Raw genomic sequence first — 17,501 nt, 5'->3', positions numbered from 1 at the left:
AGAGCGAGAGGGCATGGGCCAAAGCTCGCAGTTACGGCAATATTGTTATACTCCTAAAAGCATGGCGTGGTCTAGAAAGGTCTGGCATGGCCGGCATGTGAAAAGCAAGCTTGAAGCTTGCACTTTGTTACAGAGCCTCGATCTGTACCTCACTTTGCTGCAGATACCTTCTCTTCGAACCTGACCACTCGTACAGTACGCGAGCGAATAAGAAATGGCATCTCTTAGCAAGCTCATGATCTTCAGCTTGATTTTGTTCTTCGCCTGCCTTGTGCAATCCGTCAATTCCGTCATTCACTTGCCCCTGCACAGGAGGGGAGGGCGCTTCTCGTACCACGAGTCGGCGAACCTGACACATCTCGCATCGATTCTCCATAGCGCCGAAGCGAAGTATGGACGCAGCTACCGTGTTATCGAAAAGAATCGCCTGGTGCGCAAATGGCACGCAAGCAGTTGCAGGGATGAGAACGATCCGGAGGTGATTGATGTCGTGGGAGGGGCCAATCGATGGTAGGACGGAAATGTCTCGACTCCAGGCCAGAGCTTATGATGAGGCACCGAGATGACTGACCTCAATGTCGAGGGACACAGGTATACGATACTGGAAGTGGGCGAACCGCGACAGAGATTGGAGGTCGACGTGGACATGTTGAGACCAGATTTCTACACCATCACCACGGCGAGCAACAGGGGATCCAAGTACGACGCTTCTGCCTCGCAAAGTCACAGTGGGTGAAGAAGTTAAATCCGTGCTTTTTGTGTGTCTTGTCCTGACTGACAACCCTCACCAAACCAGGATCCCGTCATGGCAGGGCGCACCCGATCTGCGCCCGTTCCAGCGACGAATTCCATTTCTCTCCCAGTCTGCTGCCGCCGATTCGACTCGAATTCCCGACCTGTACACCGTCCAAATCGTCACGACAGAGCCTTGCGCATTCTGGCACGTTTCTCGGTCTTGCGCCACACCACGACGACACCAGATACCTGGCTCGAGTGTCCTCCGCCCCGGTTCTGACGCAGTTGAAAGCACAGGGCGCTTTCGCAGAAGAGGTATGGTCCGTCACACTGCTGGACACCGATACCGGGATCCTCAGCCTCGGTGGCACAATCGCGCGGGAGGTCGAGGAAGCGAAAATCCGGGGCCAAGTGGAGTTACAGCACTTTGGCGAGGCTGGTGTCACGTCGGAATGGGTGGGCGAGCAGGTCAACAAGCAGCTACAGGCGGTCATGCCGAGTGGGATGCCGTGGGATCGAGCTTTCAAGTGGACCGACGTGCAAGGGACAGCGGGCTGGTGGACGGCTTTGATGAAAGGCGTGTGGGTGAACGGAGCAAAGGTATGATAATCCTTCTGGACATTTCACGATCATATTTCTGAAATGGCTTCCAAAGATCCTCAGAAACCAACCAGTCCTCTTCGACATCAACGTCCCCTTCATCCTAGCGCCCCCAATCGCCGCCCAACGCTTTTACGACTCCATGGGCGGCACGAAACGCCTCCCTCCGCCCTTCGACTGCTTCTTTGCCTTTCCTTGCTTCAACCAAGTCAACATTGCCTTTGAGATTGCTGGTGTGAATCTGCCGACCATGCAGGGCCAGGGCACATGGGCGGATGGACTGGACGGTCCCGCTGGGGGGAGATTCAGCCTGGGAAAATTGGGTGACGGATCCGGGTACTGCGTGGGCAGCGTGGTGGAATCGAGGATGGGCCAGAGGAAGGAGGGGTTGGAAAGTGGTATGAATAATGTTTGGGTGCTTGGTGAACCTTTCTTCCGAAGACTTGGGGTGGTCTTTGACATGGACAAAGAGAGGGTCGGGGTCAGGATTTATTGAAAAGGGGTGTACACTGTACACTAAAGGCGCAGATATCAACGTTGTACTTACCTAATGTATCAAGGCCAACGACACAACATTCCGATACGCGAACATTAATTTAACAACATCTCTTGATACCTTTTCTTCGTCATTCGTTTCATCGTAGACTTATTACTTGCTCTCTTTGACAATCTGCCTCAACGCCTTCTCGTATTCCTCGACCTCCTTCGCACCGACGAGGGTGATATCCCTCCGTTTCCCCTCAATCATAATCGTGGGAACGGAATCCACCCCGTTGCCTGCCTGCTGACGGACCATACTGCAATGCCAATATGTCAGCTTTGCAAGTTGCCCCGATAACGATGCCGCTTGCTCCGAGCATGTAGAAACAACCTTTCCAAAGACGAGCGAAAGGAAAACTCACTTTTGGACATCCCTTATGCCGTCGGTCTTGTCTTGGATGAACGGACGGGCTTCGGATTCGGGAATGCCGGCGTCGGCGGTGGCTTGGAGCAATGTCTCGTCGGAAGACGGGTGTTTCTCGTTCTCGAAATATTGCGAATAGAGCGCTGTGATGGGCAAACTTGAGGATTGTGTCCCGAGTGTGTCTTTCGCTAACACTTACAGTTGATGATTTTGTCGGCCGTTTCGGGACCCTTTTCTTCCTGGAAGTGCTGGATCACACGATGCGCGTCCATTGTGTTGGCGACCGTGCCGCCGAACTTGAAATTGATGCCCGCCGAGACGCCATATGCGGTCATCAATGTCATATACTATACGCGACATGGATGAGCAAGGGAAAGGAATCCGGTCCGAGTGGCGCGGGCCTGCAACACTGGCACCTCTTACCATCTTCATCTTCTCCTCGGAATCGCCATAGCGGGATTTCTTATACCAATCATACTTGTCCTCGCCCTCGCTGGTCGCATCGGGGTTGAGCTGGTAGGGAAAGTACTTTACGACAAAATTCACGTCCTTTGCCTCGTCACTTTCTCGGAATCGACGGAGGGCTGTCAACAGGTCAGATGGAATCGATCCCAGCACGCGTACCGCAACACAGAGCAAACGGGCCCAGGACTCGATGCACCGCAACGTCCGGGGGAGAAACCGACCTTCGTCAAGCCTGCCAACTCACAATACATATGCAAGTCAGTCCACCCCCAGTCTCTCAACCAGCAGGGAAGTTTGTCGTTACATGGACCGGGCAGTCAAAAAGGCAATGGAGGAACAAACCGTACCGTCGTTTGGCCAGATACGTCCTGTGAGACACATCAGCCCGGTTACCAACGTGAACACGAGAACACCCAATGAATTAGTGGATGCCGCGGGAGATTTCCAGGATGACGGTTGACGGGCTGTCTCACCACGGGCAAATGGTGTCCAAGGTAAACGATATCTGTGCTTCGTACGTCATGCTTTTTGAGGGTGTGGACGGCTTTTTGCGTAACGATGGCTTGGTTGGATGGTCCAAGTTCTACGGAATACAAGGTTCTCAGTTCGCAAAGAGGGCACCGTTGTCAGGTTTGGGCAGCTGTGTGATTGCTGCCTGGGAATTGAAAATCGATCTGATGCGGAGGAAAGGATGCGAATCAATTAGTGATCAACGATGGGATGGCATTGGAGCATCGCCAGCGGCCCGACCGGGATTGGCAGAGCAGGCGGAAGCTCTCTTCTAACCAGTCTGCCCCCCTCTCGACTGTTCCCTTGATCCTTTACGAGGTACGAGGTACAGACCCCGCGGTCGGAGGTCCGGGCCTACAACGCACGTGACTGGGATATTGTGGAGCTATAGCTGGATCGGGCACCGGAGAAATGTTGTTGCTGAATAGGTAGGCAAAACAAAAGGGGGGGTGGGGACAGCTCCCACGGGAATCGCTGCTCAAGTCCTGCAATCAAATTCAATCGACGAACCAGATGTTGCATCTCGAACATGCCAGAGCTGAGGATATCCATCATCCGAAAGAAAAACAGAAGGGGAAGGCTGGGGGCGGCCCAGTCAGCCTCCTTGTTGGCCTGGAGAGAAAGCCATCAAGCCATCAAGCCACCAAGCCTCCCCTGGATGCCTTGCCACCGCACGCCAAGTTGGAACCGAGTCCGGCGTCCGGTTATAATATGCTAAGCGACAGAATCTGACACTCCCGGTTCGCTCGCTTCATCCAGGCTACCCCTTGCACCCAGTCTAACCACGTCCAGCCTTCCAAAACACGATCCGTGGTCAAGGGCTTCCTTGTTCCTTAGTGCCGTTTCACGTTGAATCCAGCCTCTTCCTCCTTGCCCATGCCTTGACGCCCCTCCGCCCACAATGCCTCTGTCAACTTACTTACCCGCCATGTTCTCTGGGAAACCCCCTGAACGGGCATACTGGTATACACCGGCGGGCCAATCCGCAGGGGGCAACAGCCCGCTCGCTCGCCCATTCCGTCCCAGCCCAGCTCTATTCCTCCCTTTTCTATACTCCACCTGCCGTTGTCCCTGACCACATGGACTGCCATATGGACCGCTATAATCCCCTTTTGCCTTCAACCGTGCCGATCCTGCCTCCTGAATAGAGATGCTAAGCCGCCCGGATAGCCAATTAGGGATTACCCAGTCACACTCGTACGGGGGTAACACAGCTTGAAGTGTCAACCTCTCCTGTCGTGCATGACGTGACTCCCCTCTCCCCTTTTGCAAACTATTTGAATCGTGATCGCCTTCCTAACCGTTGCATGTTCTGTCTTTCCATCTTGCAAATCATTCACTCCTCCCCACGACCAGAAAGTCTCTCGTTGAAAAAAGGTCCAATCGTTCAGAACAATACTCACATACCTCGTATAATCCCTCAACATCACTCGATCAAAATATACTAATATCATTCACCCCCCACACCACACATCATGAAGTCAGCGGTTGTTCTGGCTTTTGCTACACTCGCTGTTGCAGCGCCTGGAGGTGGCCCAGGATCCGGGTGGGGCTCTGGCGGCAGCGGCGGCGGTGAAGGTCAGCCAGCCGGCCCTGGAGGTCCAAGTGGTGGCAAAGGCGGCCAGGGCGCCGGTGACAGTGGAAGCTGGGGAGACTGGTCGACTCAAGGCGGAAGCGGAGGTCAGTGGAATGACTGGACATCCTCATCACCCATCTCATCTGTCCCGGTCCCTGTCACAACCACTCCCCTTTCCCCTGTTGTCCCTGTTGTCCCTACCACATCACATTGGGAGGAATGGAGCGCACCGACGACGAAATCCACGACAACCACCACCCACCCCAAGCCCAGCCCTGTTATCAAGACCACAACCAGCAAATGGCAAGAATGGACGAGTACTAACGTCGTACCTCCCGCTCCAGCTCCTGAGAGTTCAACATGGCAAGATTGGACGACGTCGGCGCCGCCTCCAGCTCCTGTTGTCACCACATCTTCTTGGTCCGAGTGGACGACCAGTTCAGCTCCTCCGGCGCCGGCAGTAGTGACCACCCCATCGTCGTCTCACTGGCAAGACTGGACGACTTCTTCGGCACCCCCAGCTCCTGCTGTGGAGACGACTTCTTCCGTTCCTCCGGCACCGGTAGAGACCACTTCTCACTGGCAAGATTGGACCAGCTCTTCTCCCGTGGCTCCAGTCTCTGTCACGACCACCTGGGGTGAATGGACCACTACTCCCACCCCCGTCGTCCCTGTTGTGCCAGCCACCACCAGCTCGTGGGCCGACTGGTCTTCTTCCAGCGTCCCTGTTGCTCCTGTCTCCAGCAGCTCGTGGAGTGACTGGTCTTCTGCTGCACCCGTCGTCACTCCCACTCCGACCCCCGTGGCTCCCACAACATCGGCCGCACCTACCACATCGTGGGCGACCTCATTTGTTCAGTCAAGTTCGACACCAGCGGCTCCTGTTGCCAGCCAATTCACCGGCGGCGCTGCCCCGGTCGCCACCGGTGGATTCAAGGTTGCTGGTGCGGCCGCCGCCTTGATGGTCGCCGCCCTGCTTTAAGAACTTCCCCTCGCCTCCCTCCACGTGGCTTTCGGGAATCTTTGTTTACTCTTTTGGACAGCAACACACACACACCGCTTAATGACCGACGACCTTAATGAAGGGAAAAGGCATACACACCCTTTTCGACTATGCACGAGACTCATGATCACTCCTTTACCATGAGGATCCCACTGGCTTGGAATCAGGATTTATTGGATACCGGAAAAACGGGGGAATTCCCACGGATGGGGATAACGGGAAGGAAAATAAGGGGGACATACATGTATGTCAAATAAAAAAACCAGACCAGGCATATTCTGCGGAATATGTGCCTCTTTCTTGGTTTTCCACGGTACGAGAATAGAGAATTTTGTTTTATTTTTTCAGACATAGAGTATAGCAATGGCGCGAAAAGCCACCCTCCGCGGCGATATGCCCCGAGGATGAGCGGGCCACCAAAATGAAAACAGAATCATCCCATGAATTACGTGGACCTTTCTGGGTGCTCCATCTCATCTCTCCTTCCTTGCTTCTTTTCATAATGTATTCCTGTGACGAAACACGAAACCCGACGCCTTTCTTGAATCGCCGATGCCTTGGAAACCCACCCGCGTTGGAACAGTCGGTCGATGCGGTCGATAAGAAAATCAGAACCTTCAGAGGGGACCAAATGTCTCAGTCGTGGTAGGACGGCAGTATCACCTGGCACCAGCAGCACCGCCGGCAGTGCAGCGACGGGGCAATGGGGGGGGGCCAATGGGGCAATGTTTCCCGGGGAGAAAGGAGATGAAAAGACCGGCGAACCAGCCGGCCACTCATTATCCTCCAGGGACAGGCAGGCGACAATTCATATAAAAGAACGTGGGTGACACCGGACGAGGCTGCCCCTTTGCGGGGAAGGCGAGTCTTGGCATGGAGTGAACACCACGTTTAGGGCAGCATGGCACTAAACTGGAAACGGAAGAGGGCAGGTCGGCCTTGGCGCAAAAGTTTGGGCTCCCGCCGCCCGCAGACGTGAAATCAGCCTAGAAGCAGCCCGCACATGCGATCAAACACGCCATCGAGTCACCACCATTATTTTCTTCTTTCTGATACCCACGGATATTCCAAAACCCATTCAAGCCATCTACGACGTACCAGCAGACTCCGCAGCACAAGCCTTCTCCAGACCCATACCGTCAAAATGTCGGACCCAAACTCGCTGACGAATTGTCGCTTCTACGAGGAAAAATATCCCGAAATCGAGAGTTTTGTCATGGTGAATGTCAAACAGGTAGGTGGCAATCTGGTGCATCGCCGAAGTTGGCCACGATTCTAAAACCTTTTGCAATAGATCGCAGAAATGGGCGCCTATGTCAAGCTGCTAGAATACGACAATATCGACGGCATGATCCTCCTCTCCGAACTCTCTCGAAGACGTATCAGATCGATACAGAAACTCATCCGCATCGGCCGCAATGAAGTCGTGGTGGTCCTCCGAGTAGACAAGGAAAAGGGATATATCGATCTGTCCAAACGAAGAGTCTCGGCCGAAGATATTGTGCGCTGCGAGGAACGCTACAACAAGAGCAAGTCGGTCCATTCGATCATGCGGCACGTTGCCGAAAAGACCAAGACACCCATTCTGAAGTTATACGAGGACATTGCCTGGCCGCTCAACCGGAAATTTGGCCACGCCAATGACGCATTTAAGCTCTCCATCACAAACCCCGACGTGTGGAACGACGTGACATTCCCCAACGAGGTTGTCAAGGAGGAACTGTTGACGTACATCAGCAAGAAACTGACGCCGCATCCGACCAAAGTAAGGGCTGATGTGGAGGTTACATGTTTCAAGTACGACGGCATCGATGCTGTCAAGGCAGCACTGCGGCAAGCCGAGGCCAGAAATTCTGCTGAGACCCAAGTCAAGGTCAAGCTGGTGTCGCCGCCACACTACGTCCTTACCAGCCAGTGTTTGGACAAGGGCATGGGCATTCAGCTACTCGAACAAGCAATCAAAGACATCGACGACAACATCAAGGAAGCAGGGGGTGCTTGTGTGGTCAAGATGGCCCCTAAAGCCGTGACCGAGCATGATGATGCCGAACTGCAGGCGCTGATGGATAAGAGGGCGCGGGAGAACGAGGAAGTCAGCGGCGATGAGGATGTGAGCGAGAGCGACGAAGGGCCAGAGGTTGCATAAAGCATCAGAGCTTGTCCACGGAGTCGGAGACGACCTGCCTTGCTGCCGAGAGACTATCATGTCCTGAAGGTCTTCAGCAGCCGACTGCTGGCCAGCTGATTGCGGGAGTCCGAGGAAGAGCATCAATATTGACCAATACTTTGCTCCAGCAACTTGTGGCTTGCCTACGAGCTCTGTCGCAGGTGTTGTTCCAGCGCATGGGACCTACAAGTCCGTCGTCAAACTGTTCTCAGACGACATTGTGACACTGTGCCAGCCAATGCCGAGCGACTTCTGCCTCTCTCTGAGAGGGTCGTGGCGACCAGGAGGCTGATATTACAATCTACGACGGGCACTCACTCACTCCTATGACCGGAAGTCCTTGCTGCTCGCAGGCTGATGAGGATGAGGGAGATTCGGTCCAGGTTGTGCCCGTGCTTAGGTTCAAACGGACGAGCCTCAATAGAAGATAATTGTCTGGCGCCCTGCGCAAATATTGAGTCTTGACCATTGTTAAGGCTCGTTGCGGTGATATTGGATCCAGAAAGATACCTCCTCTACCTCGTGATCATCGGGAACCACTACATGTACCTCGTACTATCTCGCGAATGGCGCCACGCACCCCAATCGCTTTCAAGCCCGGCACCCATCCAATACAAGGTTGGGGGGGCCCCCTTAGATCCCCCGACGTAGAAGGAGGCGATCCCATCTCTGAGTGCCGCCATTCGGGCTAGTGAAAGTATCCGTCTCCCATTTTGCTGCACTTTCAGACCGACGCGGCGCGGCGCAGATTAGACATTGGGCCGCTGAGGGACAATTATGAACACGGCGGTGATTTTTCACGCAATCTTCAACCCCCACTTACCTACCCTACCGATACCGGGCTATATGCCATGTGGATTTGCAAGAGTAGTAAAATCTGCTAGCAGGTCAGACTGCTCCTCGGACTTCCCCTGTTGCTCGGCCAGGAGGTGCCGTTAGCCTCTCTCTCTCTCTCTCTCTCTCTCTCTCTCTCTCACTTGCTTGGGGATGGGTGGTGGAGGAAGAGTCTTTTGAGTCGGCCCCGGCATGTTGAAATGAACCTTCAGAGGTAGAGCTAGATCATGCTTCTGAGAGCGGCCGGTCGTCGCTTGGCCGGGGGAGATCTTGTCGCTCCCTCCATGGCTGAGATCGCTAGTGGCATTCAGCCACCAGATCATCCCACGTTGTGTAACTTCCTCGGGAACCGAATTCGGTGGTGCTTGTGTGTCAGCTCCAAGCGAATCGGTGCAACACTGGGGTTCGACGCCCTGCCGCTGCTGTCCAAAGATGGGCCGCAACGGCAGCGCAGTGATGGACCGGTCCATTTGCTTAGTTTGCGATGATCAGGGTTGGAGTTGGGCGGAGGTAGGTGATGGGGCCCATACCACCATGATCAGCTCATGCTGCGTCAGAGATATCGCTCCGTTTCCTCTTCCTCTTCCCAGCTTCTGCCTGGGCAGAGCTGGGCAGGTCCATGATCATATCTTCAGTCGGTAGCTTGACAATGCGTAGGTCCATCAAGTCCCGATACTCGCCGTCTCCGAGGCATTGGCGTAATGGCGTCTCGGGCAGCGACCGAAGAGCCGATTGAGCATGGTCAACTCTGCCTCGCCATTGCTTGTGTTTTTGTTTCCACATGTCGAGTGATTTAGTAACCTTGACCTTGTAAGCTTCTCCGCTTCCCTCCCCAGTCGCCTCATACCAATGCGGGATATGGGCCCTGAAATCGTAATACGATTTCTGAGGAATGGCGAAATCCCGGTGCTCTTGGCTTGGATCCTCCAGAAATTGACGTACAAGGGGGCAATAAGTACAATCTGGCCGATAGCACTTTTGAGCATCGTCCGGCAGGGACCAGTCCTGCGGCTTTGGAGGCTCCTTCTGAACCATCCTCTCAATGTAGGTAGAGATGATTTTGGAGTAGAATAGAGATGCCTCGGATGGCTGGTGCTCGGTGATGTCGATCATTTCGCGCAGGAGTGGGATAATAAAGCGGTCGAGGTCGTCTCGGTCAATGCTTGTAGTGTCACTTGCAATCTTTTCAAAGAGCTGTCCCGCTTTGTCCAAATCGTCTCTCGCAAGTTGACGGTACAGTGACGCTACAATTGAGGCGTCTCTTTTGCCTTTCTCGTCGTGTGGACTGACATTTGGCCACGAAGAAAACGGGTAGTCTTCACGGAGGGACTGATGTTTCAAACGAGACGAAAATTGTCGCAACTGCAAAGACGAGACGGCCCTACCCAAAATGGGTGGGAGAAGACGTTGCACAACCAAGTCGGGCTTCTGGACTGTTTTGGAGTAGCAGAGAACTTCGGTCAAGAGGGCGTTCGCGAAGGTCGCATCATCCAAAAAGCGACTTACAAACCCGTTCATGCTATGTGAGCAGAATTTCAGCCAGAATCCTAGTAAAGAGAAGAATAGCTCAACAGGCTTGGTTACCTTTCCCAGAGTATTTCGTCTTCATAAGTATCCATGATCTGAACCACAGCTCCTGCATCCTTGGGCGAGACCTCTGCAATCGAATTTAAAACCTTGCAGAGGATATCCACTGCCCATTGGTAGACTGCGCCTTCTGATGTTTTGCTCGCGTCCGGTTGGACAGCGCCGGATATACCAGAGCGGAATGCTCGGAGACCACGATCAACTAGGTGCAGTTTCGAAATGCGAGAACAAGCTTCTGTGCAACTAAAATAGTAAATTTAGGGGAGGCTGAGGCACAATTCACATGCAAGCTTACAATTCTCTCGTTTGTTCGAACCCTAGGCTGCCGAGGTCCTGGAAGGTAGATATGTCGAAGCTATCCTCCACGGCGTGAAGGGCGGCTTGGGCTGTCTCGGGATTGTTGATGCGCAGTGACGCTATTGCTGTTGGACCCATAAAACGATCTTTGACGCGCGTGTTGGTGTACCGGCTTTCAAGGTGTTTTTGGCACGTCTGGACGATCATTTCGCGGAAGAGATGACGTTCATCGCCGTTCTGGTCTCTGAGGTCAGTGAAAAGTCGTTGGAGAAAGTTCGAGTAGTCTGCAAGCTTGTGACCATTTCCCAGGAGAAATTCCGTCATGTGGTCCCGAGACACAATGACAGCGACCTATATAGGTTGTAAGCACGGATTTGGCTTCAACTCAGCACAACACGTACAGCATCGCGGTAAACTTGTTGGATGTCAGCATGCTGATTGCCCAAGCGTTCCCCTCCCCATTGTTGGTCGTGCTCACGAGCCTCATACAGGTTTCTCTGGACAAGGCTGTCTTTCGATATCGTTAAGGAATCTTGAAGTCTGATGCCCTGCAGAGTGACAACACCGTTTAAGCAGAGCTCTTCCTCGCCGTCTTCCCCATATTCCTCGTCGTCGATTGGAGTCACGGTCAGCTCCAGCCGGAATAGAAAAAAGCAGAAGCGACCACTTGACTGGCAAGCTCTGTCAAGCTGAGAACAGCGGTAGTAGTCGTCACCTTTTAGACTGCGCAGTTGGAGATTGGAACCGGTGTATTTGTGCTGAAGCACGTAACACATGAAGGATTACCTGCCTTGCATGGCATACCATTCAGCAAGCATCCGGTCGATTTGAGATTGTTCAGCGTCTAGTGCGGCAGCCGAAGGATGACGCTTAAGACCAGTGTCGATGAGGTTGTATGTTAAAACGAATCGATATCCGGATTGAACCGGCAACACCTGTCGTCGTGAGCTGCGAGACGATCCCTGGCCGATGCGGTGACCCTACCTCATGAGATACATCACTGTACCTTCAAAACCAATTAGTGTCAGAACATATTGAACAAGGGGCCAGCTTACCAAGCCAAATACGACACACCGTAAGACGACCACTTGTCTGATTCGAGAACTCTGGCTTCCTTTCCATGAATCAAGCGAACTCCACCGCCAACATGTTCAGATGGTAAGCAAACGACCAGTGTTCCAAACATGTTTTTGGTCTTCTCCGTACTGTGAGCTGTCAGTAACTGTACTGGATGTAAACCTCTGGCTCCGGCGTACTCTTTGTGGGGTTTAAAGAAGGCACCCTCCTCGTAAACCAGTAACTTGTAAAGCTCAGCTTGTACACTGCCAGCACCACCAGGGATACCTAGACGCTCGGAGACATGGTCCAGAACACGATCAAGCCAGGTATTCCTGGCGTTATTTTCGAACGACAACTCTTTCCCATCGATCTCCCAAGTCTTCCTCACAGTCTCGTCAACCAGCGTTTCTGTTCCCTTGCCAAAAGGGGCCTGACGGCTCACCCGAATGAGAGCCTTTGCATCTTCAGGAGATAAAGGAAGTCTGATAGGACCGACGTCTTTAACGATTAGACCAGGGTGAATGTGCTCGACGTTGTGGTCGGATGTTGCGAAAGACCCTGCACTATGTATTCGATCAAGACAACCTGAGATCTGGTATCTCAAATATTGCAAGGAATCTTTTTCATCCGAGAAATCTTCTTCAGAGCTCATGGTGACCAGGGGGAGATTGGATATGCCTTCCGAAGACGCGGGCTTGCTCACAAGCTGGTGGTTCTCGTCGTGAAGAGTTTGCGCAAGAGTGAGGACGACCCTGAAGTAGAGGACACGATGGAATGAAAACCAGAGTATTTTCCTGGGAAAAGAATTCGGGACGCAGATGACTTGACGGTGAATGGAGTTTTGCTCCCGCCTGTTGTGGTGGCATTGTTGATTGAGAGCCAACAGCACCCCAAAAGTATATCACCGTATAACGCAAGGAGCAAAACAAGAGCAGCAAAAAGCCGTCAAGTGCGGCGGTCATAGCTTGGCTATCTCAATGCCGCCAAGCTATGCAAGTTTCAAGCTCTCGGCGGGTGAAGAATATCGTTGGTTATCTGCTTACCCTTCGGGATCGTGTCTCGGGTGCAAACATGATGGCACAAAGACTCAGATGTCTAGTGCTTGGGATAGATAGATGGCATGAACTGCCCTTGTACTAGGGATGCGTGCCAGAACAATTTGAATTGCCAATTCCTTTTGTTCGGTCTCAAAAACAATGCCTTGCAATTATGACCGCCTTACACCTTGGCTTGCGAGAAATTAAGCAACAGGATGTTCGGCAGCTAGAATTGAGGTAGAAGTCCTGAAAATTAGCCCTTGGCCATGGTTTTTCCATGGTGTGAAAGGCTAGCACAATCCCATTGCTGTTACATCATCTTTGGAAATTCCCTTTTGCGCGAACCATCAAAGCACCTATCCTAGCGCCTTTAGCGCAGGGTGACACTACACTTTTATCATCATTATATATTCTTAAATTACAGAATTTACCCAACGATTGGTCGTCTTAGCTCAGTTGGGAGAGCGTCGTATGTGTACACCCATAAAATCCATCGAAATTACAACTAACTTGTGCCATCAGAGACTGAAGTTTCACTTCTGGTCGTTAAATCTGAAGGTCGTGTGTTCAATCCACACAGACGACAGATCTTTTTTTTTCGTTTTTCCTTTCTCCAGGATTGTCGGTCTGTGATCAGTGCCTCGCCAAGACTTAGAAGAGACGGCCAGCTTCGCAATCTCATTCCACAAGTACTCATGCTCTTCACCAAGCAGAATCAACATACGCGTAGTTTTTCTTCAGGGGGAATAGTAGCAGCTCTTTGGCAATCCGGGCAGAGCGGCCGAATCGGAGCCAGCCCAGGAGTGTGAGAGCCCAGCGACGCTGCTTTTGAACCAGCTCATATTGATATTTCAGGTTGATACGCCCTCATGACTGACTGGTGGGTGACTGACGGGTGACGGGTGCATCTTGGCTGCGGTGCGGGGAGCTTCTGGCGTCTGGGCAAAAACATCATAATGAGAGGTTGGCAAAAGCGAAAAGCTTGACGTCCAGCTCAATCCTCGTGGTGGTCAATCCGTCGATCACTCTCCTTTGCGCCTCTCTACCTTTGTCTTTCTTGTATTCGAGAGGACGGAGCCTCGATAACCACGCGTTGATCAACAGGAACCCGACGCAATCTTCGTAAGAACTTCTCCAACTTGCACGGCGTGTGCTACGTCATAGCATCCAGAGAAGCAAGAAGCAAGAAGCCATGGTCAAATGGGGGACGCTTCTCTTCGGAGCTCGTGAAAGAGACTCACCACATCACCACGGCGAGACTCGGAGATGTAAGCTACACCTCTGCCCCCTGCCAAAAGCAAGTATTGACTTGGAGCAGTGCTTCCCACTCACACCTCCGACCTTCCACCGTCTGCCTTGCCCGCCAAAGAAGTCACAAAAGTGGCCCTGCGATTGAAGTACCAGATCGAGGAAGTTATTCCCATCGAACTCCCAGAGGAGAAGATCGTAGCTGCCAACAGCTCGGTGATAACTCAGAAAGTGGTGCAGACGGCCAAAGAGGCGGGCGGCACTGACTATGCAGCCTGCGTGGTATATTGTTTACTGGTGTGCAAGAGATGGTTCACCAGACAAGCCAATCTGGAGCTCTGGGAGTCCGACCTACATCACGTCCGTGCGGTGGCCTGCGAAATGATTGCCAAACGCATCATTGAGGCTGAAGATGATCAGGAGTACCTGATGCAAGAGATCCTCCTCAAGCGCTACTCGGTCATCCGCAAAGACGAGGAGACGGCGCCTGCAAATGTCATTGAGAGAGCTGTTGACCTGCATTGCTTGATCGTCATTGCCTCCTCTGGCTATCAGAAATGCATCAAGTATCTTTGGAGAGGCTGGATTCACCAGGACGACAAGGATGCCGGCATCTTCGTCTTCTACAAGGACCGCGCCAATACCAATTATTGGGCCCATCTGAACCCCGACCGCATGCGCACGCCCGTGTATCAAAACGCCCTGCAAATCACGATATCCGTCATCTATCTTGCCTTGTACACCGAGGCGGTCAATACTGTGAACGAGGATGGCGACCTCGACGTCGTCGAGGCTATCCTCTATGTCATGACATTAGGCTTCATCTGTGACGAAATCGCCAAATTTTGGAAAGTCGGCATTTGGTTCTTCGGCTTCTGGAATGCATTCAACAACTGCCTCTACGCCCTTCTGACTGCCTCCTTCATTATCCGCATGGCCGCGCTCGGTCATTCACCCGATAACAGTGACGACAAGCGTCGCGAACTCAACAGACTGGGTTATCACATATTCTGCATTACAGCGCCCATGTTCTGGGGCCGTCTCCTCCTGTACCTGGACACATTTCGCTTCTTCGGCGCAATGCTGGTCGTCTTGAAAGTCATGATGCGCGAATCCCTCATCTTCTTTGCCCTCCTCGTGGTTGTCTGTGTGGGCTTTCTTCAAGCTTTTATCGGCCTGAACCAAGTCGAGGGAAACAGCAGCATCACAAGCTTCATCATCACCGCCATGGCCAATTCCGTCATGCAGTCACCTGATTTCGAGGGCTTTGATAACTATGCACATCCCTTCGGCCTCATATTATACTACATATTTACATTTGTGGTCATGGTGATCCTGCTCAATATCCTGATCGCATTGTACAACAGTGCGTATGAAGACATCACCGAGAACGCGATCGACGAGTACATGGCCATGTTTGCACAAAAGACGTTGCAATTCGTGCGTGCGCCCGATGAAAATGTCTTCATCGCGCCTTTCAATTTGATTGAGCTGATCTTTTTGATCATCCCTTTTGAATGGTGGATGGACCCTGACCGCTATGAACGATTGAACAACTATGTCATGGGCGTCATTTATTCGCCTCTTTTGCTGATCACCGCTGGTCTAGAGGCCGTGGATGCCCGCACCGTGCGAAGCAACAGAAGTCGGGGAGAAGAAGATGATGACACGATAGAAGAATGGGAGGAAATGGCGGGCGAATTAAATTTCGAGTCCGAGGGTTGGGACAAAAAGGTTCAGTCCTCGAGACCTGTGGTCGAGGTCGACGCCGATGTCCTCGAGATCAGGCAGCTCAAGGAGCAAGTTGATGAACTGCAACGGATGGTGCGGGCGTTGAGTCCCGAAGTTGACCAGAGATGAACCGGGAAATTGGTTGGGGAATCTGATACTGTCTGGGAAAGATTAATGCCTATAGAGGTATTGATGTCCCGTGCCTCCCAACGTCCTTGACTCTTGGATACCAAGGTAGGAAACCTGAGACGCTGTAGCTGCCTCTCTCGTACAGAATCGGGGAGTCTATTTACATTATGCGGCGTGTTTGAGTCAATAGTGTTGGAAGAGCGGTGTTGCTTACTTACTGGGTACCTGGAGGTTAGTACAGTGCCAGGACAACTGCAAGGCTGAGCTCCCAGTAGATGCGGTGGTGGTGGGTGGTGGCGAGGCTGGACACCCCGCATCTACAGAGGACGCAAACCACACATACAAAATCTGGAGACTTTTTTCTTTCATAGCCTCGCATGGTCGAGTAGAGTAATTGAGCTGCATTCTCGCTGTGCTGCTCCCCCTCCACACTGTCCTACTCGTCCATCTCAAGGGATGCCCACGTCAGAGCCATCTGAAGGTTGATCGTGCCCCAACCCATCTCCAAGCATACCTTGTTCCCACGGCCAACAATTCATAATGACAAGCACAAATATACTACCCACAGTTGCGTCCAACCCTCCTCTACCACCTCCTCCCTCCGACCCTCCCACAGCACCGCAGCAATCCCAAAATCGACAGCCACTGCTTCTCCCTCCGCCATTTGATACCACCTCACCCGCACCGACGCTGATAACCCAGGGCGCCGAGGCTCTCTTATACCGCACGCACTTCCTCTCCCCGTCGCAGGCAGCGGCCCTTAAATTCCGGCCGAGCAAAGCATACAGACATCCCACTCTTGACGCGCGGCTGACCAAGCAGAGGGTATTGGCTGAAGCACGCATTCTTGTCAAGCTGTCCTCGGCGCTTAACGGTGACGAGGAGGATGGAGTCGGGGTAAAAGTGCCCGCGGTGTTGAGCCTGGAGTGGGATATGGCAAGGAAGGTGAGAGGTTTGACGCATGCGCAGAGGGGTGAGAGGGGACAGCGGGGCCAGGGCGCGTGGCTTCTCATGGAGTGGATCGAGGGACGCAGCGTCAAGGAGTTGTTAAGAGGTTGGGATGCTTGGTACAAGACTCTCGGCGTCAACGCCAATACGAGTCCACGGGACGAGATCGCTGTGCGCGAAGGAGAAGAAGCGGTCAAGAAATTACTCCGTCGCATCGGTCGTGCGGTGGGCGCCATGCATGCCAAAGGGGGCGTGGTCCATGGGGATTTGACGAGTAGCAATATCATGATCCGGCCTCACACCACCCGAGGGCATACAAATGGAATCGTCAATGGCGAGCATGAGTATGAGCATGATCAAGAGCCGGATGTACTACAATCGGAGAACCCGACGCCGTTGCAACCCCCAGATTTGACCGGTGAGATCGTGCTCATCGACTTCGGCCTCGCGACGCAGTCCATCCAGGACGAAGACCGGGCCGTCGATCTCTACGTGCTCGAGCGGGCGTTTGGATCCACGCACCCGAAACAGGAAGGCTGGTTCGATGCCGAGGTCCTACAGAGTCAGGATGGGTACCGGGGCAGTTTCAAGGGCGCCAACGTCGTGCTCAAGAGATTGGACGAAGTGAGGTTGAGAGGGAGGAAGAGGAGCATGATTGGATAAAGACGAAA

At 53.0% G+C, this 17,501-nt stretch overlaps 8 protein-coding genes and 1 non-coding gene across 9 annotated transcripts; 6 read left to right on the top strand and 3 right to left on the bottom strand.

The window, feature by feature from the left end:
• Positions 1-214: 214 nt before the first annotated feature.
• On the top strand, positions 215-1,831 carry Z520_07007 (uncharacterized protein; the record flags this gene model as incomplete). Its single annotated transcript, XM_016777506.1, has 4 exons — positions 215-510; positions 592-728; positions 797-1,335; positions 1,391-1,831. The coding sequence occupies 4 exons, from the start codon at positions 215-217 to the stop codon at positions 1,829-1,831; spliced, it is 1,413 nt and encodes a 470-aa protein (XP_016631677.1).
• A 153-nt stretch (positions 1,832-1,984) lies between these two features.
• Z520_07006 (uncharacterized protein) lies at positions 1,985-3,227 on the bottom strand (the record flags this gene model as incomplete). The annotated part of the gene is made up of 6 exons (XM_016777505.1): positions 1,985-2,132; positions 2,238-2,382; positions 2,439-2,586; positions 2,663-2,823; positions 3,047-3,072; positions 3,178-3,227. The coding sequence occupies 6 exons, from the start codon at positions 3,225-3,227 to the stop codon at positions 1,985-1,987; spliced, it is 678 nt and encodes a 225-aa protein (XP_016631676.1).
• Positions 3,228-4,689: 1,462 nt separating this feature from the next.
• On the top strand, positions 4,690-5,772 carry Z520_07005 (uncharacterized protein; the record flags this gene model as incomplete). Its single annotated transcript, XM_016777504.1, has 1 exon — positions 4,690-5,772. One exon carries the CDS (start codon positions 4,690-4,692, stop codon positions 5,770-5,772), a length of 1,083 nt encoding a protein of 360 aa, XP_016631675.1.
• A 1,165-nt stretch (positions 5,773-6,937) lies between these two features.
• Positions 6,938-7,939, top strand: Z520_07004 (uncharacterized protein; the record flags this gene model as incomplete). Its single annotated transcript, XM_016777503.1, has 2 exons — positions 6,938-7,027; positions 7,088-7,939. The coding sequence occupies 2 exons, from the start codon at positions 6,938-6,940 to the stop codon at positions 7,937-7,939; spliced, it is 942 nt and encodes a 313-aa protein (XP_016631674.1).
• Positions 7,940-9,337: 1,398 nt separating this feature from the next.
• Positions 9,338-10,312, bottom strand: Z520_07003 (uncharacterized protein; the record flags this gene model as incomplete). The annotated part of the gene is made up of 1 exon (XM_016777502.1): positions 9,338-10,312. The coding sequence occupies one exon, from the start codon at positions 10,310-10,312 to the stop codon at positions 9,338-9,340; it is 975 nt and encodes a 324-aa protein (XP_016631673.1).
• Positions 10,313-10,374: 62 nt separating this feature from the next.
• Positions 10,375-12,389, bottom strand: Z520_07002 (uncharacterized protein; the record flags this gene model as incomplete). The annotated part of the gene is made up of 7 exons (XM_016777501.1): positions 10,375-10,624; positions 10,677-11,029; positions 11,080-11,401; positions 11,465-11,613; positions 11,663-11,684; positions 11,734-11,883; positions 11,935-12,389. The coding sequence occupies 7 exons, from the start codon at positions 12,387-12,389 to the stop codon at positions 10,375-10,377; spliced, it is 1,701 nt and encodes a 566-aa protein (XP_016631672.1).
• An 826-nt stretch (positions 12,390-13,215) lies between these two features.
• On the top strand, positions 13,216-13,360 carry Z520_07001. The gene has a single exon. It is a non-coding gene; the product is annotated as a tRNA-Thr (tRNA).
• Positions 13,361-13,966: 606 nt separating this feature from the next.
• On the top strand, positions 13,967-15,882 carry Z520_07000 (uncharacterized protein; the record flags this gene model as incomplete). Its single annotated transcript, XM_016777500.1, has 2 exons — positions 13,967-14,042; positions 14,093-15,882. The coding sequence occupies 2 exons, from the start codon at positions 13,967-13,969 to the stop codon at positions 15,880-15,882; spliced, it is 1,866 nt and encodes a 621-aa protein (XP_016631671.1).
• Positions 15,883-16,422: 540 nt separating this feature from the next.
• Z520_06999 (uncharacterized protein) lies at positions 16,423-17,493 on the top strand (the record flags this gene model as incomplete). Its single annotated transcript, XM_016777499.1, has 1 exon — positions 16,423-17,493. One exon carries the CDS (start codon positions 16,423-16,425, stop codon positions 17,491-17,493), a length of 1,071 nt encoding a protein of 356 aa, XP_016631670.1.
• Positions 17,494-17,501: the final 8 nt, after the last annotated feature.

The sequence above is a fragment of the Fonsecaea multimorphosa genome, assembly GCF_000836435.1.
Source record: "Fonsecaea multimorphosa CBS 102226 unplaced genomic scaffold supercont1.13, whole genome shotgun sequence".
Taxonomy (NCBI): Eukaryota; Fungi; Ascomycota; class Eurotiomycetes; order Chaetothyriales; family Herpotrichiellaceae; genus Fonsecaea; species Fonsecaea multimorphosa.
Note: the sequence above shows the minus strand (reverse complement) of the source record. Positions and strands in the feature narration are given on the sequence as shown.